The sequence below is a fragment of the Biomphalaria glabrata genome, chromosome 14, assembly GCF_947242115.1.
Source record: "Biomphalaria glabrata chromosome 14, xgBioGlab47.1, whole genome shotgun sequence".
Classification (NCBI taxonomy): domain Eukaryota; kingdom Metazoa; phylum Mollusca; class Gastropoda; family Planorbidae; genus Biomphalaria; species Biomphalaria glabrata.
The window spans coordinates 13,296,634-13,323,575 of NC_074724.1; the positions used below are offsets into that span (position 1 = coordinate 13,296,634).

Sequence of the window (26,942 nt, forward strand, 5' to 3'; positions counted from 1 at the left end):
TTCTAAAACAATACATAAATGTAAGGGACATAATGAAATGGTATGTTAACAAAGAATGATTATCCTTTATGTATTTTTAGGATCACTAAGTCAAATACATGTATAAAATGTACAAGAAATGTTCTTAATAAATATAAATATTAGTTATAGGTGTTATTTCTGGTCAACTATTGTTAAAATGAGAAAACAAGATTTCTATTTGTTTATAAAGGCTAAGAATGCACTTTGAATGTAAATATCACGCATATTTCTTAAAAATGAATTTATGTAGCGACTTTCGTGCTGTAGCGTGACGGCTACAGCATACCATACTATGAAACCACTACCCCTAATACTTTTTAAATAATGAAGTTTTATTTATTTTTTGTTTAGTATACATATTGTTATATATATGGTATTTTTTATGAAAAAAATCTCTTACATTATTAATTTTAAAATCAAAATGATGCACAATGTATGATGAATGATGATTTTTATCTCACTTCAAGTTTTTAGGATATGATTGTGACAGACTGACAGACGCAAATTTTACACAGATTTAATAGCGGCTGTTAAAAATAAAAAAAAAAAAAACATTCAAAGTGTAATATTTGTATAGAAATTTATTTCATTCATTCGATATATCTTCCATACTAACCTCTTGATTAGAGTGAACAGAATAACATTTGTTCGCTATGAAAATGATACATATTAGCAGAACCATTTGTAGTAACATTCCGAGATGAATAGTTTCAAAAGAATATTCTTCATCTTGACTGGACATATACAACACTGTAGTTGGTGCAGCTGCTATAGATACATATTCACTATAGTTGTAATCACGGGTCTCACAGTAAGGACCACTGCGTCCAGGCACACAATTGAAGCATTCACCTTCATAAGTACAGACCTGATTTCGACATGTCAAGTAACATATATGTAGACAAATGGGCCCGTAGTATGGCTTCTCGCAATCTGTGGAGCAAGATTTTTAGAAATCATTTCATGTTTTATAATTGTTATGAAGGGCTATAATTATTTTTTTAAATTCTATATGTTTCGTGAAATATTTCTTTATTGCCAGGAGTATTTCCAATGAGCTTCAGCCTAGACATTAAACAAAACTTTCAAGAAAAAAATGTGAGCCTTATTTAAAGATTCTTGTTTGGTGATACAGAACTAAGATTGGAAACACTTAAAGGCTGTAATATTAAACTGAATACTTAATTTAGTTAAGAATATGATATTGATGGATCTAGTTCGAGATTTGGTATTGATGGATCTAATTACAGGTATGGTATTGATGGATCTAGCTAGAAATATAGTATTGATGGATCTAGTTAGAAATATAGTATTGATGGATCTAGTTAGAAATATGGTATTGATGGATCTAGCAAGAAATATAGTATTGATGGATCTAGTTAGAAATATGGTATTGATGGATCTAGCTAGAAATATAGTATTGATGGATCTAGCTAGAAATATAGTATTGATGGATCTAGTTACAAATATAGTATTGATGGATCTAGCTAGAAATATAGTATTGATGGATCTAGTTAGAAATATAGTATTGATGGATCTAGTTAGAAATATAGTATTGATGGATCTAGTTAGAAATAAAGTATTGATGGATCTAGCTAGAAATATAGTATTGATGGATCTAGTTAGAAATATAGTATTGATGGATCTAGTTAGAAATATAGTATTGATGGATCTAGTTAGAAATAAAGTATTGATGGATCTAGCTAGAAATATAGTATTGATGGATCTAGTTAGAAATATAGTATTGATGGATCTAGTTAGAAATATAGTATTGATGGATCTAGTTAGAAATATTACATTGATATTATGAATTGAAAAATTATATAAGTTTTATATACATATGTATAATGTTATGCAAGCGAGACATGGGAGCCACTGGCATCAGTTAAAGTATGTGGTAGGAGATACCCGAAAAAATGAAGTCAGAGTCTGCGTGCTGGTACGAACCTCGCCGAGAGCAAAAGAAACGAAGCGGCCTTAGTCAAGACAAAGAATGCTGCCCTATCAGCCAGCCCTGTAACAGATACATACACATTCACAAACTGTGGCAAGTAAAACAGATTCTGTCCCTCGTCTCAAAACGAAACCACAACCAGTGACTCATCTGGGCACAACCAGTGTCTTCAGAGACAAAATGGAACCATATAATATCATAAACACAGACTAGAGTAGACTCATCGATATCTTAACACTACACAAAAATGTGAAAAAGGTCAAAAAGCTGAAAAAGCCGCTATTAGGTTTGTGCAAAATGTCCGTCTGTCCGTCTGTCCGCCTGCACACTCAGATCTCGAAAACTAGAAGAGATATGAAAAATATTATTTCATCATTAAATGCGGCTTCAAATGTTTAGGTGCAACGGCTACTTTTGGTTTTCTAAAAGCAAACTGTTTAAATAATAAAATTAATTATGCAAGCGATTTTTTCATAAAAATACACCAATTCTAAAACAATTACGTAAATGTAAGGGAGGCAATGTTACAATATGCTAACAAAGACGGACAATTTTTTTTTGTATTTTCAGTATCACCAAGTCAAATATATTTTAAAAATGTACAGGAAATGTTTACAACAAATATAAATAATAGTTAAAGATGTTTTTTCTGGTCAACTAGCTTCTAAAATTAAAAGAAAACATTTCTGTTTGCTTAAAAAGGCTAATAATGCATTTTGTATGTAAATATCACAGACATTTTTTTAAATGGACTTTATATGCAGCGATTTTCGTGCAGTAGCGCAACGTCGCTGCATTCCTTAAAATTTTTATAAAAAAATCAGATTTTATTTATTTTTTGTTTAGTGCCCCCATCCGAAAAAAAGAAGATTATTTTTGTGCGTTTTGTCTGTTGGTCGGTCTGTTTGTCACGATTAGATTAAAAAAACTAGAACTCTAAAAGCTATTGAAAATCTGATTTACACTTTAATGTTCCTCCCGTAACATCTCAATAGTTTTAAGAATCTAAAAATTGATTGTTCCGGATTTTTTTGTGCAAAACTAATCAACCCCAACAAATGTTTGTTTGCTCTTCTAATTTATATTACATTCAATTTCCATGCTTAAACGTTGCAAAAACACATTATCAATAATATGTTGTTCCGTTTTTTATGTAAATAGCATATTAATGCTAAATCAAAATCTCTATACTGACTTATATTTCATTAAGTGTAAAAATGTTCCGGATATTGTTTTATAAAACATGAATTATGCCTAAAGATTGTTTGAAATCGCATAATTTACTAATATTACACTTATATTATTTGACAATGCGTCACTATAATTTGGTTATCAATAGCAAATTGTTCCGTATTTTCATCTTTAAACAAATTTTAAAAATATCGACAATAGGATGTTCAGGGCTTTAAAAAAAAGTAATTTACTAGAATTGATTACTGAAAATTACTTTTTAGACATTTAATTTTCTTGCTAAAACATAACATAGAAGTTTTGTAATCGATAAAGAAAGTTCCGGATTTTGTTTCTTACAAATCGTCGCCAGAAATTTCCGAATTTATTTTAAAATCTAGTAACGCCAAATAATTGTTTGAACTCCCTCTTCTAATTAATAAACAAATAATCTTCTCATTTACGAAATAATGTTTTTACGGATTTTTATGAAAAATATTTTAACTCACTACTCTCTTACAGTACATTTAACTTTCTACCTAAAACATGTAAAAATCTAATTATCGTTAATATTATGTTCCGATTTTTAAGGAAAACAGAATCCAAACACCAAAGTAAGGTATGAAAATCTCTCCACATGGCTGTAGTAATTTTTATACGAGACCATCCAAAAAATTTAATTAACGGTATTACATTTATCTGAAATTCTCTTTTTCTTTTACTATTTATACAAACATCCGGAACAATCTATTATATAAACTTTTCAATTGTGTTCATATCTAAAAATTATTGCGATGTTTTGAAACGTAAAATAAAGGTTAATCAATTTTTAATAACTTTTATTGGTTCTTTTTTTATATCAAAATGACGGACAAAACGCAAAAACAATGCGGCTTTGATCCTTTTTAAATAAATTCAATTAGAACTCAGTGCACCAATGTCTATGAACCCTTTTTAAATAGCTTGTGTAAATAAAGACATTTTTTTTATGGTACCGGTACTAGCCTATTGTGAGGTAAGGGAATTTTTTTTCTTTGACGTCATAAGAATGGACTCTTTAAATGTAGGCTAATGTTAAAAGAACGCACTCGGTGCACCAATGTCTATTAACCCTCGAAAAATTGCTCGTATTAATGAAAACATATTTTAGTCTAAATAAGCCGTGTGACGTAGTGTTTTTTTTTTACTTTGACGTCATATGGAATGAATTCTTAAAATGAAATGCTAAAAGAACGCACTCGATGCACCAATGGCTATGAACACTCGATAAATGGCTCGTATTGATGAAGGCGATTTTTAGTCTAGCTAGGCCGTGTGACGTAGTGTTTTTTTCCCTCTGACGTTATATGGAATTAATTCTTCAAATGAAATGAAAAAAGAACTCGGTATAGTAATGTTTATTCATCATCTTCTTTTTTGAAGTAACGTCTGTAATATATAAGATAAGATTATTAAGCCTCGTTATGTGACTCGCGTTTAAAAAGGAATGATATCTTGATTTAGATCTAATCTAGATTTTTTAAAACTAGATCTAGATTTTTATTACAGTATATCTAGAAAAAGGACATCCTTGTTGTACAAGGAGACTGGAATGCCAAAGTAGGAAGTGACTCCTATCAAACCTGGAAAGGCACTTGTGGAAAATACAGTAACCTCTCAACCAATGAACGAGGTCAAAGACTATTAGAATTTGCGAAATACAACAATCTCTTACTGGCTAACACACTAGGATGCCACAAAAAATCGCGTATAACCACATGGCACAGTCCGAACGGAGCGCACCACAACCTGATCGACTATATCATGGTGCAACAGCGTTTTAAGACAAGCATCCATACAGCTAAAACAAGAAGTTTTCCTGGAGCTGACATTGGAAGAGACCATGACCTTGTTATGATGACCCTTAAAATACACCTAAAAAAGGTAACAAAACAAGGACCTACCAGGATAAAATTTGACCTGGACAAGCTGAAAGACCCCCAAGTAGCTGCCATATTCGAGGCACAAGTAGGAGGACGCTTTGCAGCCCTCAACATCTTGGACTCCAATGACCAGGATATCGATACGCAAGTCAATATGCTAAACACAGCAGTCACAGATACAGCCCTGGAAATATTAGGGAAGCTCCTCCCGCCCAAAAAACCCTGGGTAACAGAGGATATACTCCAACTCTGTGACAAGCAACGGGAGCTTAAAGGGAAAAAGCTGTCCGACCCAAAATATGTCCAAGAATACAAAAGCGTTAACAAACGGATTAGAAAGGGAATGAAAGAAGCGAAGAAAAAGTGGATAGAGAATAAGTGTCAAGAAATTGAACAGGGACTTAATAGAAACAACAGCAAAAAAGCGTACCAATTAGTAAAGGACCTCACTACTTCAAAGCATGGAAGAACCAACACAATACAAGACAAAAACAACAAATGCTTAACCGAGGACAAAGATGTGTTGAAAAGATGGACGGAATACTGTTCAGAGTTGTATAACTTTGAAATCTCAGGAGATCCAGAGATACTAAATGTCACAACAGTTTCCAACATTGACGACTATCCGATTCTTCGCTCGGAAGTAGCAGCAGCAGTAAAAGCCCTGAAAAAGGGAAAATCGGCCGGAGTTGACAACATTCCTGGCGAACTTCTTCAGGCGGGAGGAGAAACTATGATAAACGCACTCTATATGATTTGCAACAAGATCTGGCAATCAGGAGATTGGCCCAAACCCTGGACCCAATCACTCATAATAACCCTTCCAAAGAAAGGCAACTTACAACTCTGTCAAAACTATCGCACCATCAGCCTCATAAGTCATCCCAGCAAAGTTCTGTTAAAAATCATATTAAACCGGCTAAAACCGATAGCAGACAACATCATATCAGAAGAACAAGCAGGTTTTAGACAAGGTCGCACCACAACAGAGCAAATCCTAAACCTCAGAATACTCTGTGAGAAATATCTCCAACACCAAGAGAATCTTTTCCATGTCTTTATTGATTTCAAGAAAGCTTTCGATCGAGTATGGCACGGAGCACTCTGGGCGACAATGGAAAAGTACAACATTAATAAAAACATAATCAAAGTTATCCAGAACCTCTACAAGGAGGCCACCAGTGCGGTGTACTTCAACAATAATATTGGGGACTGGTTCAAAACCACAGTTGGAGTAAGACAAGGCTGCCTACTGTCACCAACACTCTTCAATATCTTCCTTGAAAGGATAATGGAAGATGCCCTCGAGGGCTATGAAGGTACTGTTTGCATTGGAGGAAGAAAAATTACTAACTTGCGCTTCGCAGATGACATTGACGGCCTAGCAGGGACAGAAGAAGAACTAGCTGACCTGGTGATGCGCATTGACAAGACTTCCGCAGCATATGGCATGCAAATAAATGCCGAAAAAACTCAAATTATGACCAATAGCCATCAGGGCTTTAAAAGAGGCATCAGTATTGGAGGTGAAAAGCTAACTAGTGTTAACAGCTTCAAATACCTCGGAGCTATTGTCTCAGATGAGGGAACAAAACCCGAATTATTGGCCCGAATAGCACAGTCCACAGCAGCCCTTTCAAAACTTAAAATAATATGGAAAGATAAGGGCTTAGCCCTCGGCACCAAAATTAGACTGATGCGCTCTCTGGTCATGGCCACATTTTTATATGCTTGTGAGTCGTGGACGTTGAATGCAGAGCTTGAGAGGAGGATCCTAGCAATGGAATTGAGATGCTACAGAAGGATCCTAGGCATCACATTCAAAGACCGCATCACAAACCAAGAAATCAGAGACAGGGTTACTGTAGCGATCGGAGCTCATGACGACCTGCTTACTATTGTGAAAAAACGAAAGCTTAAAACCTTTGGCCACATTAGAAGATCTACGGGGCTCGCAAAGACCTTTCTTCAGGGAACAGTGCCAGGGAAAAGAAGAAGAGGCAGACAGAAAAAGCGATGGGAGGACAACATTAAAGAATGGACAGGCCTGCCATTGAGAAAGGTTCTGAACAAGGCAAAAAAAAGGGAGGAATGGAGAAAGACGGTCGACAAATCTTGCCTGGTGCCCCAACGGTCCAACAGACTAAGGGATAGGTAAAGGTAAAGGTAAAGGTATCTAGATCTGGATTTATATTCTAATTAAAATTATTTTAGAGTCTAAAATAGACTAAAATAGACTAGATTAAGATGTAGAATTTCAATTTCTAAACTTAAATAAAAATAAAAGTGTAGATTTTCATTTCCAAACGTTTTGATCAATATTGTAATGTTTTAATATACTAAAACTAATCTACTATTTTTTATTTAATTTAAATTTAAATTTACGGCAAATGAATCTTTGAAACATTATTACTTTTGACCATCAAAATTAAATCACCTCTTGAATATTATTTGCGAATATGCAGATCCGACAGGGATCCGACTTCGACGGGGGCCGCCTCTGAGTTTGTGTAACACAAACTCTCTTTGTAATCTTTTTTTTTTAAACCCTAACCTATGTAACACATAAACGTTATAATAGTTATAATGTTTATTCCATAGACTTATATTATATCTAGACTGGATATGGAAATCTTTTATGTCGTAAACATTTGTGTAAAGTTGAAACAAGGCGTTGTTTTGTAAAGTAGACACAGAAAGTAAAGTTGAAACAAGGCGTTGTTTTGTAAAGTAGACACAGAAAGTAAAGTTGAAACAAGGCGTTGTTTTGTAAAGTAGACACAGAGAGTAAAGTTTTCTCAACCTTAACCTATGTAACATATATTTTATTTTTTAGATATTGATGTAGTAATAATTATTTTTTTGCAATTTTTAGATACATAATCTATAAAGCTCTAGGTAATCAATCTATTTAAATGTACATAAGATGATTAAAATCAACAGACATGAATTATTTCGATCTAGGATTTTTGAAACATTATCTCAATGGAAACTAACAGAAAATGACTTTGTTTCATAAATTTGCGGGAATATATACTTCTGTGATTAATAGCCCATTTTTTAAAAAAATCCGAAAAATGATTTTGCATTATTTCTAAACTTTGAAAACTAAAGATCATTACTTTTCTACAAAAGAAAAGATTGATTGGGGCAACTTCCTTTACAGCTTGAAAAAGAGTTACGTGCATAAAAATCTATATATATAGGTCTGTGAATCGATCAATCGCGGATAAGAACTTGTTTCCGATTTCCAGTCTAGATATATAAGTCTATGGTTTATTCCTAGTAATTGAACATATTAAATTAGAGCAATCTCGTCTCCAAATTACTATTTTGCAATTTTTAGATCCAGAATCGAGATCTAAAGAGATCTTGGCGAGGTGATAAATCTATTTAAATATACCAAAATCATAAGATGAGGCTAGAATTATTTAGATCTAGGATTGTTTACATATTATCTCAACGGAAATAAACATTAAAAAGCTTCATATCAAAGATTTGCTGATTAAATATCCTATTCTATTATAATGTTTAAAAACTTAACATCATTACTTTTCTATGACAGAAAAGAGCCAATTTTCATGATTTTATTGGTAAATCCCCGTACAGTTTGACAAAGAGTCACGTATATAAAAGATCGATTACGAATTAATTAGTCCTTGTTTTTCTGTCTAGGTTTTATATATATAGGTCTGTGGTCACAAATTCATTTAAAGGTTTCTACATGCGACGGTGTGCATTGAATCCGTGAATTTCAATGTGTCTGTTTAACCTATAACCTAATACATGATGGATCAGATACTAAAAACCAAGTAACATAGAGTACAAAAGGTGTGTGTGTGTGAGTATGTTTATTAGAGCGATATAAATCGGGCCGTTCCAATTTGATGTAACATATAGTAGAATACACTGGATTGTTGAAAAGACAGACAGTTTGTGTTGAAACACAAACTCAAAATCGGCCCCCCGAAGTGGTCCACTCGGGCAGGTAAAAGGCAGGTTTCAATATTTTCAGAAAGAACATCATAATGAAATTCTATCAAAGGCAAATGACAGAGAAGAATGGAAAAAGAAGGTTGACAGATCTTGTGTGGTGACCCAGCGGTCCAGCAGACCATGGGATAGGGGAAAGTGAATGTGAAGTTAGATGTGAACCTGGCCTAACTGATGTCTTATAATGAATATCTAAATGATATTGTAAAGGGCCAATCTGTAATTCAAATCCTCAAGAAAAAAATTCGTAAACATTATTTTTCCCTTTAGTTAAGTGACGTATTGCTTTACCGCTCATGATGGCTTGGAAGTTCACACGATAATATGAAAAACTACTTATTAATTGTTGGTTTAAATTATTCCCAACTTAGATGCATACTAAAAAGATTTTTTCTCTTTTAAAAAAGTAAACATTTTTTGTGTAAATGTAGTAGTTAGTATGACAGAGCTAACATAACGAAGCAATACAAATGTAAAAAAAAATAATATTTTTACAAAAAATTTAAAAATATTTGCATAAATGTCTCAAAAATATAGTAAATTATCAACTCCCATACTAAACAGCCTCCCGTGTTTGTTACTATTAATAGTGAATAGTTGTAAAAGTGGTGTAGTTGTATAAAACAAATGCTTTCATAAAAAACTAGATTTTTTGCTTTCAGAAAAGAAACAAAAAGTATCCATTACATTAGAACTTTGAATGGTCTAAAATATTATGATGTCGGATTTTCACTATCTTTTCTAGTTTACGAGATCTAAACGGGACGGACGGACGGATGGACGGAAGGACAGACATTTCACACAAAACTAATAGCGTCTTTTCCCCTATTGTGGCCTTTCGAGCCCATACCAAAAATATCATGATTTAAAAAAAAAAGCACACGAATAATCATATATTGTAATTAAGACAAAGTCTTCGGAAAGCTGAGGTTGAGGGAGAAGTGATATTTCAATTTAAGGGCTGGTCCAATTCATCGTAATAGATATTAAAAGTTAGCTGGCCAAAAGAATGTATAGGGGCGCGTTTAATTTTATATAATTATATTGTTACAAGTAAGAGATCAATAAAAGTATGAGAAAGTTTTTTTTTAAACACTGATACAGTTAGTGTAATTGTCTTAATTAGTTTGGAAAAAATGACATAACTTATCAAATTTATTTTATAAAAGAAAAATGTAAGTTGTGTATTTTGATCCCAACTCTAGAGCTCAAGCGTGCTCAAACCACTGGCGGATCCAGGGGGGGGGCGGTAGGGGCGATCGCCCCCCCCCACTCGGCCGACCCTATTAACCTATTTTTAGATTATTTCGCCCCCCCCCCCCTTTCTAGTATTTTGGCCGATTTGCAGAATCTGGAGGTGGCGATGGCATCAAATCGCCCCCCCCCCAACCACAAACTTTCGAGTTGGGGGGGGGCGGTTCTATTTATTTGCGGAAATCACAGCTCGCTAACAGAATCAATTAAATATCTATATAATTAAAACTTGTTATTGGTATTTTAACCGGTCTTCATATTATGTCGTTCATCTTTGGCCGATTGGAAGGGGAGGAGCGAATACCTTTACTGCCCTTTGGTTTAAGTAATAAGTAATAAGCTGTAGATGTCAGGAGAATGCGTTTCAGCTGTGAAAAATGCAAGAAAACGCTTTAGGCGTCGGGGCGTCGCCCCGAACCCCACTGATAAACAATGAGCTGTAGATGTCACGAGAATTCGTTTCTGCAGTGAAAAATGCAAGAGAACGCTGTTGGCGTCGGGGCGTCGCCCCGAACCCCACTGATAAACAATGAGCTGTAGATTTCAGGAGAATGCGTTTCTGCAGTGAAAAATGCAAGAAAACGCTTTTGGCGTCGGGGCTTCACCCCGAGCCCCAATAATAAGTAATAAGCTGTAGATGTTAGGAGAATGCGTTTCAGCCGTGAAAAATGCAAGAAAACGCTTTTTCGCCGGGGCTTCGACCCGAACCCCACTAATAAGTAATAAGCTGTAGATGTCAGGAGAATGCGTTTTAGCCGTGAAAAATGCAAGAAAACGCTATTGGCTTCGTCCCGAACTCCACTGATAAACAATGAGCTGTAGATGTCAGGCTTCGCCCCAAACCCCACCGATAAAACTTACAGCGCTTTCCCAGACCCCAAGCTTGCAAGAGAAAGGCCTCAACATGACTGTTTTTTTTTTGCCGAAGATTGAGAAACAGTCTTATTTTTATTCTCATATATCGAATATATATATATATATATATATATATATATATATATATATATATATATATATATATGTATATGCTGTACCCACGTTTATGCATAGGGTTAGGGTTTACTGGGCGTTAGGGTTAAGGTTTTGAAAAAAATCGCCCCCCCCATCCCACTCCAAAGTTCTGGATCCGCCAGTGCCTCAAACACTCTGCCTGCAAATTGCATATGAAAAGAGAAGGTTTCATACCTTTCTACTGTTTCAAACTTAAAGTGACAAAGTATAAAAGGGGATTATACTTATATCGCCTCATCAGTCAAATACGACTTTTTTCCCCTTGTTTAATACCAAACAAAGGAATTAATTACCATTAATCAATTAACTAATTTAATGATTTGTTTTGTCAGGCAAAAGAAGTAATCGTGCAAATTCTCAACTTGAAAAGAGGATAGATACGGGAGAAATAATATGTTTAATTTTTTTACCAGACAGGCTGAGAGATAAACAAACTGATAGAGTGACGGACTGACTTGATAGAAGCTTTGTAAAACTGGAGTCGGTCCATGGCAAAATAAACAATATATAGCCTTGGAACAAAACAACGGGCGAAGCCGGTGGGATATTCAAGTATGATTATATTTTGAAATATACACTTTAGCTATTCTTTTCCCCTACCAATATATACATAGATGTCTACAACTTAACAAATTTCTAGTCGTTAGAGCCATCTCGGACTGTTTGTAATGAGTTTAATAGGGAATAAGAGAAAATGCAAGAGAAAAATATTTAAAGAATAATTCTTTAAAATAAAATTATTCAAACAAAATGTACATTTATTTACCTCCGTAGATTTCCACTTCACAAAGATGCAATGTCCCACTCAATACTCTTATGTTTACAGACCTAAAAGAATAGGCTGCTCCAAAAATGGCTTTCTGGACAAATACATCTTTTCTGCTGGTCGAGATGTTAAAGACAAGATCTTCACGGGCACCCATGAGCAGCACAGAGAAGGTTCCATGTCCATCCTCTCGTGGAAAGTCTTTAAAACGCAAGACATTCATTGGTGAAAGTTAAAATTGTGTTTATTTCATAGCGTGCTACTGTACAGATATTTACAAAGGAAGAGGCTGTGCTAAGCTATTTGGCCTAAAGTGAACTTTGTAAAATAATTTATATTTTTGGAAAAAATGTTATCTCCCTGATACGAAATGGAAACATGGTGGTAGATGTATATAGGTGAATAGGCCTCCTCTGTTTGGGATCCCTCAATTCAAGAAAACATAAAGAAACTAGAGAAAATACAAAATAGAGCAGTGAGATTTATAAAAAAAAACGAATAGTCCAATTTGATTATACAACTCTGCGCGAGTCAGGTGTCGAACTCAAGCCCCCTTCAAAGGTAGCCAAACCAAAGTCACGCGTACTTAGCCTCTCGACCCCTCAATTGTATTATGTCATCTTTCAACACCTATGAGGTCGAAGTAACAAAGAAAGACTTCACCACTGCTGATTCACTCGTGAAATGACCTTAGTATCCCTAGACCAAACCTGAATGATGACAAGTTCAATGTTTGTATTATTTCGTCCACTGCAAGTGGGAGAATTTCTGATTAGTGGATCATCACCCTTGTACATTATATATTTATTATATATTTGTTAAATGATTAAGCATAAAACAATGAGTAAACACTTAAATGGAGGTAGAGGAGATTGCTTTCTAAAGCAGATGACTATAATTAATAATCATAATTCTGCAACCGGTATCTTTACAAAAATTAAATCAATTTGTTTTCCTGTTTTGTCACTGGCGGATCCAGTGCCAAGGGATGGTAGGGGCGATCGCCCCCCCCCCACTCGGCCGAGCCCCCCCCCCCCCCTCCTTCCGAGGGGAGGGGGGGCGGACGAATTTTAGTATAGAATTCACAAAATTTGTATACGAATTTATTACTTATGTTAATAATATATACTAATTATTTATATTTCAACCTATTTTTAGATTATTTCCCCCCTCCTTCCAGTATTTTAGCCGATTTGGTAGGGTCGGGAGGGGGCGGTGGCATCAATCCGCCCCACCCACCCCACCATAAACTTTCGAGTGGGGGGGGGCGGTCCTATTTATTTGTAGAAATCATAGCTTGCTAACAGAATCAATTAAATATCTTTATGATTAAAGCTTGTTATTGGTATTTTAACCGGTCTTTATATTATGTCGTTCACCTGTTGGCCGATTGGAAGGGGAGGAGCGAATACCTCTACTGCCCTTCCCTTCTAAGCCCTTTGAGTGGGAGGGGCGGTTCTACTTTTATGGAGAAATCAAAGTATGTGAACAAAATTAGTCGAATATCTATTTAATATAACAGGTGGAAGTGCGATACATGCGATACCTTCCCCCCATCGGACAAATCAATACTTTTTCTTTTTGTATTACAGTAAGAAATTACAAAATAAAACAAATCTGTCACTAATATAATTTATATATGCTATAAAGTAAATTCTTATATCGAGTCGCCCAACCCCTATTCTTTAATGCAAAATGCAATCATTAGCAGAAATTATAAAAAGGAGCGAGGATTATTTGTTTTCATTTTACCGCCATTCCCCTTTCCAGACAGAATTTGTGTAATTTCACATGAATTTATCATAACTATTTTAGGAAAGACTTTGCTTTTGAAAAGTTATAATTCAAACGAAATTTTTCAATATAACAGTCACGAAACCAATAATAAGTAATGAGCAGTAGATGTCAGGAAAATGCGTTTCAGCCGTGACAAATGCAAGAAAACGCTTTTGGCGTCTGTGCTTCGCCCCGAATCCCATTTATAAATAATGAACTCTAGATGTTAGGAGAATGCGTTTCTGCTGAGAAAAATGCAAGAAGACGCTTTTGGAATTGGGGCTTTGCACCGAAACCAATAATAAGTAATGAGCTGTAGATGTCAGGAAAATGCGTTTCAGCCGTGAAAAATGCAAGAAAACGCTTTTTGAATCGGGGCTTTGTCCCGAAACCAATAATAAGTAATGAGCTGTAGATGTCAGGAAAATGCGTTTCAGCCGTGAAAAATGCAAGAAAACGCTTTTGGCATCGGTGCTTCGCCCCGAATCCCATTGATAAATAATGAACTGTAGATGTCAGGAAAATGCGTTTCTTTTGAGAAAAATGCAAGAAGACGCTTTTGGAACCGGGGCTTTGCCCCGAAACCAATAATAAGTAATGAGCTGTAGATTTCAGGAAAATGCGTTTCAGCCGTGAAAAATGCAAAAAAACGCTTTTGGCGTCTGTGCTTCGCCCCGAATCCCATTGATAAATAATGAACTGTAGATGTCAGGAGAATGCGTTTCTGTTGAGAAAAATGCAAGAAGACGCTTTTGGAATCGGGGCTTTGCCCCGAAACCAATAATAAGTAATGAGCTGTAGATGTCATGAAAATGCGTTTCAGCCGTGAAAAATGCAAGAAAACGCTTTTGGCGTAGGGGCTTTGCCCCGAAACCATGGATAAATAATGAACTGTAGATGTCTGGAGAATGCGTTTCTGCTGTGAAAAAAGCAAGAAAACGCTTTTGGGTGTTTGGGCTTTGCCCCGAACCCCACTGAGAAAGCTTACAGCGCTCTCCCAGACCCCCAAGTTTGGAAGAGAAAGGCCTCAACATGACTGTTTTTTGTTCCGTTTTTTTTTCGCCGAAGATTGAGAAACAGTCTTATTTTATTCTCATATGTCATATATATATATATATTTATATATACGCTCTACGCACCTTTATGTATAGGGTTAGGGTTTACTGGGCGTTAGGGTTAGGGTTTGGAAAAAAATCGCCCCCCCCAATCCAAAGTTCTGGATCCGCCAGTGTGTTTTGTACATTTTTTGAAAACACAATTGCCAAAACTATTTAATTTTTTTTTAAAATTCATGTATGTGTTACCATCCACATTAAAAAGTAGTGCGAAATTTCAACTTAATCCGAAAATTGGGTGTTAAAAGAAAAATGTGTGAAATAATACACTTAGAGGGGGCGCGGTGGCTGAGCGGTACAGCGTTTGGCTTCCGAACCGGGTTCGAATCCTGGTGGAGAATGGGATTCTTAATTTCGGGACCTCTGGGCGCCTCTGAGTCCACCCAGCTTTAATGAGTGGGTATCTGATAATAGTTACGGTTGAGCTGGGAACATGCCACCCTCGTTAACCGTAGACCAAAGAAACATATGACCTTTACATCATCTGCCCTATAGACCACACGGTCTGAAAGGGGAACTTTACTTTTACTACACCAAGACAGACTGACTCTGAGGCCCAGTACGTTTTTATGAACAGGTTAGAAACTCAAGAACTCTACCTGTAAACAATATGATTTGAGATGAGAAAATATCATTCCAGAAATTAAATTCTAGTGCTATACTCGAGTTCATTATCAAACAGCCATCGCTGCCATAGTAACCGTCATTTAGTGTCTCAATGGGTGTCCATCTTTTGCCTATATTCTTCCATCTCACTTTTCTCGCAGTTGTGGCCATATTTCTTTCTGGGAAACGTTTTGAAGTCACTCAAAGTCATTCTTTATAAGAAAATAGGTAATATCTATCTATCATCTATCTATCTATCTACCTACCTATCTATCTATCTATCTATCTATCTATCTATCTATCTATCTATCTATCTATCTATCTATCTATCTATCTATCTATCTATCTATCTATCTATCTATCTATCTATCTATCTATCTATCTATCTATCTATCTATCTGTCTGTCTGTCTATCTATCTGTCTATCTACCTATCTATCTATCTATCTATCTATCTATCTATCTATCTATCTATCTATCTATCTATCTATCTATCTATCTATCTATCTATCTACCTATCTATCTATCTATCTATATTTTTTTGTGCTTTTTCTGTGACGATACGCACAGGTATCATCACTAATTTTCTTAAATTTAAACAAAAAATACAAACACTACCTTTTATTGATAATGAGATTATTCGATTTTTGGTGAGAACATTAAATGTGAATTTGTGAAATTAGTGAATTAAAACAATTATTTGTCGTTTTTTTTTTTTTTAAATATATAAAAAAAAATTAAACAACAACCCACTATCGACTATAAGATTTGTTAATTTTGTCAAGAAATTTAAATGTAAGATATTTCCAACAATCATTAGTACTAGATAGCTTTTTCACAAAACAAAAACGTGAAAAACATATGGTGGATATTTTGAAAATAATTCAGTTGATACAAATTACTTTTTTTTGAAAAATCGGAAAGATTTATGGTCAACAATTACATTTTTGTGACGTTTTGGTCCAAAACTCAATATTGAGCGTAATATAACTAAAACGGGCGATTGAAATCAATCGTTTGACGTAATTTTGTTTTTTTATGAAAAAAAAATCTGGAATAACTAACAGAAATAAAGGAAAATAAAGCAGGAGGAAACAGGAACGCGAACGAAAGGCAGACCCCGAATGCGATGGATTGATGACGTGGCGGCAGATCTTTAACAGCTTGGGATTTAGCGATGCAGACAAAAGGCCCAGGAGAGATCTGAATGGAGGGGTGTGTTGAAGCAGGCCAGAGCTCTCTATGGGCTGTAGCGCCACTGGGATGGATTGATCGAATAACATATTATATTGTTAATTAGATTTTATGAAATATAAGTCGGAATACCGATTTGAAACAAATATTTTATATTATTAGAATTTTGAATTTCTGTTTTTTTTAGGGTGTCCCTGAGTCCACCCAACTCTACTGGGTACCTGACTTTATTTGGGGAAAGTAAAGGAGGTTCGTCGTTGTGCTGGCTACATAACACCCTGCTCGTTAACCGTTGGTGAAAGAAACAGAACTCCTTAACATCATCTGTCACATAGGTCACAAGGTTTGAAAGGGCAAAATTTACTATGATATTTAATGATTTCCTCCTAAAGCAATCTATTTTCGATAGATTTTTTTATTTAGTATTCCGAGGCCGCGGCCGTCACGCTACTGTACAAAACTCACTGCATAAAAAGGTCGAATTTAATAGACTGTGCGTGACATTAACATACAAAGTGCTTTCTTATCCCTTATAAACACAAACCTTTGCTTTTAATTTTTGTAGCTAGCGTACCAGAAAAACACAGTTAATAAATATTTATATTGTTGTGAAGATTTTTCTAACACCTTATAACGATATATTTACAAGAGTTTCTGAAAATAATATAAATTTATGTATAGCTTTAAAAGTGGTGTATTTTAATTTAAAAAATCGCTTGCATTTAGAAAACAAAAAGTTATCTTGCTCCTCAACTTTTGGTGAAATAAAATGTTTCATATTTCTCTTTTTTTCCTGAGTGTGACAGACGGACAGACGAACAGACAGACTACAAAATCTTAATAGCGTCTTTTCCCCTTACGGGATCGTTAAAAAAGCATAAAAAAGCCTAAATATATTTTTGAAGTAATGATATAGAAAGCTATTGCTACCTCCGCTAATATAGACAGAGCATATAGAGCTGTCACTTTGCCAAGATATGTGTACTAAATCATGGAAGTAGGAATATTCACAATGGAAATCTATTGATGTGTTTCCATACTTGCGATATTTGAAGTCACTAGGATCGCAGAATAAAGATGGGCCGCTTATCTCTTCATCATTAAACTGTATTGTTATTTCACTGATATCATCTGAAACACCACATTGTAAATATTGTATTTAGTATACATACAAAATGCCCTTTTTTTTTTTCAAGATCAGAGTTACTGTCACATTAAGGATCGAAAAACACAAATTTGAATTTTTTATTTTTTTTAATTTTTTTTTTGTGTGAATTTTATTAAAATTATTAAAGTTAAGAAAACAAAACAACATACATTAAACACTTTACAGTGAGAATTTGTGTTATCATTCAAACTCACAAGCAGCCCCTGCTGGATTAACTCATGGAAAAGAAATATTTTAGGCAGAATTTTACTTTGTTGGAAAATCCCAGATTTGCATTGTAAGGTGTGTTCTATATGAGCTAAGAATTTTTAGAGTTTCCCTTTCAAATGTGGCGATCTAGAGGACAAATGATGTCGTGGTACATTATGTGGTACATTATGTGGTACATTATGTGGTACATTATGTGGTACATTATGTGGTACATTATGTGGTACATTATGTGGTACATTATGTGGTACATTATGTGGTACATTATGTGGTACATTATGTGGTACATTATGTGGTACATTATGTGGTACATTATGTGGTACATTATGTGGTACATTATGCTGGCTCCTTATTTTTCCTGAGTGTTGACTCACGAGTCATTTGGAATATGAACAGGTTTGTAGCCCTCCAAGGCTATAGAGCCCCTCACGCCCGAAGCTGATTTATTTCGCCAGTTACGCCTAACCCAATATATGAGCCACGAGTAAAATCTCTTTGGCTATAAAGCTAACCTGGAAATGACAGCATTAGTAAAAAAAAAGTTTCAATGAAGAGCTTTAATTTTTGGTAGGAGTGAAACTCAAATAGAAACCAAATCCATGAGTCGTGTGTACTTTGTTACCATTGCTGGTTAAGACCAATCGAATCCATGTGATAGCTTGCAACTCCTTTTGCCAGTGAACTGTAACGTTGTTCTGTTTCACACACGTGCTGTCGTTGTTGTCGTTCAGTACTGTATTGTCCATAATGGCATCCACACCCAGATCTTCTGTAAGGGAAGATATCAAAATAAAATGCCTATGTAAATCAATTCATCAAACAATCAAAAATAAATAAATAAAAAAAGAAGTTTATATAAGGGAATATTTATCATAATCACTTCAATTTCTAACTACCGTTAGATCTAGCAGTGGTGCCATCATTTGGGGGCCCAGGGGGCTTGACCTCTTTAGGGGCCCCTGCATTTTGACATATGACTTCATAATGGCGTAATATTTAATATTTAATGTAAACCAACAACAACATCCGATCTGTACTATTAAGAATATTTTTATCTATTGTTTTGTTTAGCGTTATTTCATGCTTTTAGCTTTCTCATTACAATATTCCCCTATCACTTATCTTGACCAGTTGGGAAAATTAATGGGAGGGGGGGGGAGCGGGTAGAAAGAAAGAAATACCTCGGTGGAATTTACAGTTATTGTTTTTTTGAAAGTATTTACATAAAAAAAGGTGGGGGGGGGGGGGAAATCGACCTGAATTCGAACTCGTGACTAACGCTTCCCAGTGCAGTCGTGCTAACCACTCTGCTAGTGAGGTACTTATAACGACTATGTATTTTAGGGACTCAATCAGCTTATGCCACCACTTCGACTGTCATCGAATTAATAGCCGTTATTAGTTTTGCTTCCTCGTCTGTCGGTCTGTCCCAGCCATTGGACTCCATAATGACCTGCTAACTATTGTAAAAAAAAACGCAAGCTAAAAATCTATGGCTATAATACAACGTCTTCGGGGGCTCGAAAAGACATTCCTCCAGGGAACAGTACCAGGAAAAAGAAAAGAGGCAGACAGGAAAAGCTATTGGAAGCGTGGTCGAAAGGCTATCTGCTCTTAAACGTGTCTTGATATGGCTATCTATGAAGGAGGCTCGAGCAGAGCTGTGTTTACTAAGCGGCTTAAGGCAGCACGGAACACCTTTGCACAGATATCCCCTCCATCCCAATGGGCCACACATGAGATAGGACCATAGCACTCTCAGCATGCTTTAAACATAAAAGTAGCGATATATAAAAGCCATTAAAAGAGGTTCTAGATAAGGCGAAAGACAGAGAGGAATGAAGAAAGACGGTAGACAAATCTTTCAAAGTCAGAAAATGTATTTACTTTATTAAACATTTAGAATTCTTGCATATATGTCTAGAAGTAGGCCTATCATTATTGATACTAGATTGTTTAGTTTGTTTTTTTATTACAAAGCTTATATCAACTCACTCTGTCTGTCAGTCTGTATGTCTGTCTGGTAAAAAGTTTGTACACATTATATCTCCGACACCCAATCTTAGATCAAGCTGAAATTTTGTTTGGTATCTATAAAAAAGTAAAGAAATTGTGCTTCACTAGATTTGTAAATTGGTGGTAAAAGCTTAATTAGTCCTCTGCATAGGTAACCGCTCTATATTATTACCAAAAAAAATGTATTACGATACAATCTTCGTTAGTCATAAACATTTCACTTGTAGAGTGGTTAGTATGTCGGCTTGAGGAGGTGAGAGCCATGTGTTCAAATTCAGGTCGTTCCCTTTTTTTTTCTTAAAAGTTTTTAAAAACAAATGAGGGTAAAATTCACCCAGTATCTCTTTCTTTCACTCCCCGTTCCCCACAAGTTTTCCAAATCGGTTCATTCAGTGATAGGATGATAGCGTATTAAGAAAGCTAAAAAACATGAACAAAACTGAAAAAACAAATAAAAACTAGTTAAAAATGTTCTCATCGTACAGATTTATTGTTGTTGATCTACAATGTAGATCTATTACAAATTTAATGACACGATTGATCCAAACTAATCGATATTATTATACTTCGTGTAAGCTTTGTTTTTTTGATTTAAATATTGTTTACGTGTTTCTCGTTGAAATACCCGTTTAGGTTTCCTCCTTTTTAGCGCCCCGTAAGGGGAAAAGCTGGATTTAGGTTTGTACAAAATGTCCGTCTGTCCGTCTGTCACACTCAGATCTCGAAAACTAGAAGAAAAATTACAAAATATAATTTCACCATGCGATGCGGCTTGAAAAGTTTAGGTGCAACAGCTACTTTTGTTTTTTTCTAAAAGCAAACCGTTTAATTTATAAAATTAATTATGCAAGAGATTTTATCATAAAAATACAACAATGTTAAAACAATACATAAATTTAAGGGAAATAATGTTACAATAGGATAACAAAGAAAGATATTTTTTTGTTTATTTTTAATATTACTGACTCAAATATATTCATAAAATGTAAAAAAAAATGTTCATAACAAATATAAATAATAGTTAAAGATGTTTTTTTCTGGTCAACTAGCTGCTAAAATTAAAAGAAAACATTTACGTTTGTTTATAAAGGCTAAGAATGCACTGTATTTAAATATCACGCACATTTTTTTAAATGGACTTTTTATGCAGTGACTTTTATGCAGTAGTTTGACAAGCAGCGGCAAGACATATTACTAATCAGTTCCCTCAAAAATTTTAAAATAATAATATTTTTTTTTTTTTTTATTTAGAGCCCCATTAGAACAAAAGACGCTTATTTTTTGTGCGTTTGGTCTGTCGGTCAGTCTGTCAGTCACATTTATATAAAAGAAAAACTCTAAAAGCTATTTAAAATCTGATTTAACCTTTAATGTTCCTACCGAAACATCTCAATACTTTCAAGTATCTATAATGGATTGTTCCGCGTGTTTTTGAAGAAACAAATCAATGCCAGAGTATTTTTGCTCTTCTAACATATATTACATAAAATTTCCATGCTTAAACGTTGCAAAAACACCTGATCAATAACATGTTGTTCCAGTTTTGAATGTAAATATCATATAAATGCTAAATGAAGATTTCTATACTGACTTATATTTCATTAACTATAAAGTTGTTCCGGATATTGTTTTAAAAAAAAAATTATGTCAAATGATTGTTTGAATTTGTATAATTGAGTAATATTACACTTATATTTGTTGGCAATACGTCACCATAGTTTAATTATCAATATCAAATTGTTCCGAACTTTCATCTTAAAACAAATGTATGTCAAGTGACTTTTTTTTTCAAAAATATCGACAATAAGCAGTTCAGGATTTTAAAATAAGAAAGCAATTTACTAGAAAAGATTATTGAAGATCACTTTTTAGACTTATTTTACATTAAATTTCAAGCTGAAACATAACAAAAGCTTTTTAATAGTTAAAAAATCTTCTGGATTTTTTTTTTGACAAGAAGTCGACCTAAATTACTTTAATTTTCTTACAAATCGTTCACAGATTTGTTTTGAATTTATTTGCAAAATCTAAAAATAAAATCTAAATACGTATTGCTAAGGTTTAGAAAAGCACTAGGTTTTAGAGATGAATTTCAATGGATGAAATAAAATGGCTATGTTGCGCGGATGCATTTCGTTTCTTTGGTTTAAAACTAGAAACCAACAATCGTTTGACCAATCTTGATAAAACTTGGCATATTTGATCCCTGGATATTAATTGGAACAGTAGCCTATGTAAAGTAGCCCTAAAACAAGCTTAGGACCCTTAAAAAAGGTTGACAACTCCTTGAAAGTATTACTATTTCATGGATTTATGTCATATAGCCATGTTTACATAAGACAAGACCGAAAGGATCTATATCTAGATCTAATTTTTGAACTACAATTTGCAAAGATTCTTTTCTACTTTCACACATAAAATTTAACATATAGTCCATTTATTTCAATATTTCATAAAACTAACCTTCAGATATGTGTTTTAGAAGCATTTTTACATAAATTCGTTCCTTAGTTCTGCAAATTTAGAAATCCCGACGTACTTTATATCCCATTACTCACGCGCTTTTTTTTTACATTTTAATAGATAAATTTACCTCTATTAAAATATTTTCTACAAATCCCGTTTCCATAATATTTTATATTCCATATGAATGTATCGGCTCAACAGGTAAACTTTCTTTATTTTTGTGGCAAAAGAGAAAACTTGAAAGGAACATTAGCTAAGTTTGACATAGGCCCTATATCTAAATCCCATCAACTAGGTTAGTAATATACAAACTAAGGCCTGCAGGTCGCGGGTAATATCCGGCTAGTATATATACATATATAAACACTTTGCAACAAGATTTTTGCCAAAAAAAAAATGCAATTTAAAAAAATATATAAATAGTGGTACAAATCAGAACTCACTGTATTGGCAGAATTCACCGAACCAGCCCATTGAGCATTGGTCAGATGTGAAACGTTTTTCTTCCGAGCAGTTACTTTTACAATGGCTGCTCCATTTATTATTTTTGTCCAGAATACCAGCTGTTTTGATTCAAAATATGAATTAAATTGTATTAGTCATCTCAAATGATTTTCAATTACTGAAAAAATCATGTAGAAATCTGATGAGAATCTAAAACTTTTTCTGCATGATCGTGGTATGTATAAGGTCTCTTAGTCCCTGGTTCGTATCAAGCTACCTCATTTTTAGCGCCACCGAAAGGGGAAAAGACGCTATTAATTTTGTGTGGCTTGTCTGTCCGTTTGTCCGTCCGTCCCATTTAGATATCAGAAACTAGAAGAGAAAATGAAAATCGGACAGCATGATATTTTAGATCATTCAAAGTTCTAATGCAACGGCTACTTTTTCTTTTCCGAAAATAAACCAACTAATTTTTTTAATTATCTATGCAAGCATATTTTCCAAAAAAAACCAAACAAATACACAACTTTCAATGAAAAACTTCGGGAGCTGGGTCGGCCGAGTTGGGGGGGGGGCGATCTTTGTAGCAAGAAATAACTCCGCCTATACCGCCCCCCCCCCCATGGATCCACCAGTGCAGAGAAGAGAAGATTACTTGTTTCCCCCCCCCCCACCCCACCCCAGCATTTTCGGTCAATGGTTCCTTTCGATCTTTTTTTTTTTTTGATCATCAACTATGCGAGCCTTATCAATGCTTTGGACATTGGAGACTTCTTGGTAACCTTGTTGATTTTATCAAGATAGTTGTTTAACAAGGGGGCATTTTTCTTCTTTGTTTTCGTACGCAAAGCTTTTTCAAGATTTCTCAGAAGACTCCAGGCCTTAGAGCTATCCCTTATGTCCCTTATGTCGCTGGCTCATCGCAAAACATTCCTCCTTTCTCACCCGGGCTTGGGACCGGCAGATGGCGGAGTTATTTCTTGCTACAAAGTATAAAGTGAGCTGTTTCGCTAAGATTTCACCTTCAATCAAGTACAGATTTCTTCATTTGTTCTACATGGCATACAAATCATTCATTGCCAATAACTAACTCACTTTTTGGTTGAATTTTTGTTTTTATTGATTTATGTTTCGAAAGTTAAAAAAAAATAAGTGTGCAAAGCTTCAGCTTGATTTAAGATTAGGTGTCAGAGAAATAACGCGAACACGATTTTTACCAGACCGAAAGACTGACAGAATGAAATGATATAAGCTTTGTTAACATTTTCTCTCCTAACTGACGATACCAACGTTGATTCCACTAGAATGTGGTAAATAATTACGGAGAGAAAGAGTTAAAACGTCGCAATTAAGAAATGCTTACTTTTCAAGCACTTGTCACCGTAATATCCTTCTTTACATTGACATGTACCGTTGATTCTGTGACATGGATCGTCGAGACATCCTGGGCTACAGCCTGAAAAAATTGGGTATTTGATTAAAGAGTATAGAATTGGGGCGTGAAATTAGACAGATGCAAAAGTTGAAGGTGATATCTATCTATCTATATCTTTGTAACTATGTATCTCTCTCTCTCTCTCTCTCAATATATATATATATATATATATATATATATATATATATATATATATATATATATATATATATATATATATATATATTGTCACGGATGAAAGTGTGTATGTATGTATAATCTATTTTTACATTCTGCGCGAATGACCGGAAGTGTGTTTTGTTGTCAGAGGTTGATCAGAGAGACAGAGATCAGCGTGTGTGATATGCAGTAAAGCTGATTAAAGTTTATGTGTTTTATCTAGTGGTTTAATTGTTTTATTTCGTTAACTAGAACCGAACCATGGACACCTAGACGTATCGAGACCTAAGATAGATTCTATCGAGTCATAAGTATAAATATAATAAGGAATCTGTGACATATATAATAGTAGCGTCACTAGGGGCGTACGCGGTGACATACAAGTGATAAACATTGTATCTTGACAAAAGCAGACACTTTCTTAAAAATAATCCTGAAAATTATATTCCAAATCAAGCATTGCTGGTTTAATTACTCTAAATTTATATATTGTTATTATTTAATTAATTTTTAGTATTTAATCTTGAAAAGGGACAAATAAACTTCACCACCTTGAGAAATATGGCTTTAAATTTGCAGTTATTTCCCTTTTATAAGATTGTTTAATTCTTTTTATGTTTTGTTGTGCATAAATATATATGTCTTTCGCGAGACAGTGTTTTCCCACTATTTCGAGATACATGTTCTGATATTATTTTCACTGAGAGAAAAAAAAATTTATACATGAATTGATTCTACTTGCCGGTTAATGAAGTAACTAGCTTTCATTGTTAGGTCACTTGAACATTAACGGCTTGATCAATGCAAGGAATACAAAATTTAAAGAAAACAATGAGTTTACCAAATCCCATATGATCGATATCGGTTTTAAAAAAATAGAACAATAAAATAAAAAAAACAACTAATTGATGTGTCCAGATAACCGTTGTAGTACGCTCTGTCATCAGACGAATAATAAAAACCGTTGGAAAAAAAAACAACCTACGCTTCGAACACTCTTGTCCATAATATCCACTCGGGCACACACAGCTACTGGTCCCTGTATATTTACACGGGTCATTTGGTATGCAAATTTTCGGACATTCTAGAAAAAAACAACATTATCATTACATTTTTTTAAAGGGTGAAAAAGACAATGGATAGCTTATATCTAATAGAATAACAAGAACAAATTATGTGCTTTGCAGAACAATTACAGCATTAGCTTATTAACTCTTTGACCTCTATTTCTATCTGTGCTGGAAACAGTTTTCCTCTCTGTTGTTGATGTTTACAATGTATGTGTATCATGGGCGTAGCCAGGGGGGGGGGGGAGGGGGTTCTTGGGGTTCAAACCCCCTCCCCCACGAAATGAAATCCCCCCCCCTGAGGGGGGGGGATCGGAATTAAGTAACTCATTTTTTGCTTTGATTTTGTTTATTTTGGGTGTCATTTTAATACTAAACCATCACTTGCCCCAGCGCAGCCAAGGGGTTTTGAGTTTAAAACCCCCTACCAGGGGGGGTTTGAGTTTAGAACCCTCTACCAGGGGTTTTTGCAGTTAAATCCCTCTCTTCTAAAAACAAAACACAAAAATGCAAACGACAATCCCCAAATTCCAAGAGCAGAGTTAAGGAAGATTTTGATTTTAAAAACCCCTATTCAATATAAATAAAGCAAATACACACTCAAAATTCTATGAGCGTAGCCAAAGGGTTTTGAGTTTAACCCCCCCTCCTCTTCAGTAGGGTTTGAAGCTAAAAAATACCTCTTTATTATAATAAAAAAAAGCAAATTACGCACTCAAAATGTTATGAGCATAGGTAAATGGGTTTTGACTCAGTTTTGAGTTTAAACCCCTTTCAGCGGGATTTGAAGGTAAAAAAATACCTCTTTAATATTAAAAACAAATCAAATTATACACTCAAAATTCTATGAGTGTAGTCAAAGGGGTTTTGAGTTTAAACTCCTCTCCAGTGGAGTTTGAAGCTAAAAAAATAACTCTTCAATATAAAAAAGCAAATTACGCACTTAAAATGCTATGAGAGTTGCCAAAAGGGGTTTTGAGTTTAAACCCCCTTTCATCGGGGTTTGATGTTAAAACAATAAGTCTTTAATAAAAAAACCCAAATTACACACTAAAATTATTTGAGCGTAGCCAAGCCAATTGGGGGTTTTGAGTTTAACCCTTCTCTTACAGATGGTTTTTCTTAAAAGTTTAAAACCCCTCCAGATGGTTTTGAGTTTAAAATCCCCCTACAGAGAGTTTTGAGGTTGAAAACCTCTA

General features: G+C 34.6%; 1 protein-coding gene across 2 annotated transcripts in view; it reads right to left on the reverse strand.

Moving 5' to 3' along the window:
* Nucleotides 1-590: 590 nt before the first annotated feature.
* The window catches only part of LOC106079991 (sushi, von Willebrand factor type A, EGF and pentraxin domain-containing protein 1-like), an 81,675-nt gene continuing 55,323 nt past the window's right edge, over nt 591-26,942 (reverse strand). The window contains exons 9-16 of one of the 2 annotated variants that reach the window (XM_056011170.1): nt 25,662-25,760; nt 24,446-24,538; nt 23,082-23,201; nt 18,779-18,922; nt 17,712-17,912; nt 15,582-15,767; nt 12,092-12,292; nt 591-954 (exon numbers count right to left, since the gene is read on the reverse strand). In XM_056011170.1, coding sequence (XP_055867145.1) covers nt 608-954; nt 12,092-12,292; nt 15,582-15,767; nt 17,712-17,912; nt 18,779-18,922; nt 23,082-23,201; nt 24,446-24,538; nt 25,662-25,760 — 1,391 coding nt within the window. In that variant the 3' untranslated portion in view covers nt 591-607. Of the gene's footprint in view, nt 955-12,091; nt 12,293-15,581; nt 15,768-17,711; nt 17,913-18,778; nt 18,926-23,081; nt 23,202-24,445; nt 24,539-25,661; nt 25,761-26,942 lie in introns of both variants that reach the window. The other variant, XM_056011169.1, reaches the window with a different exon arrangement.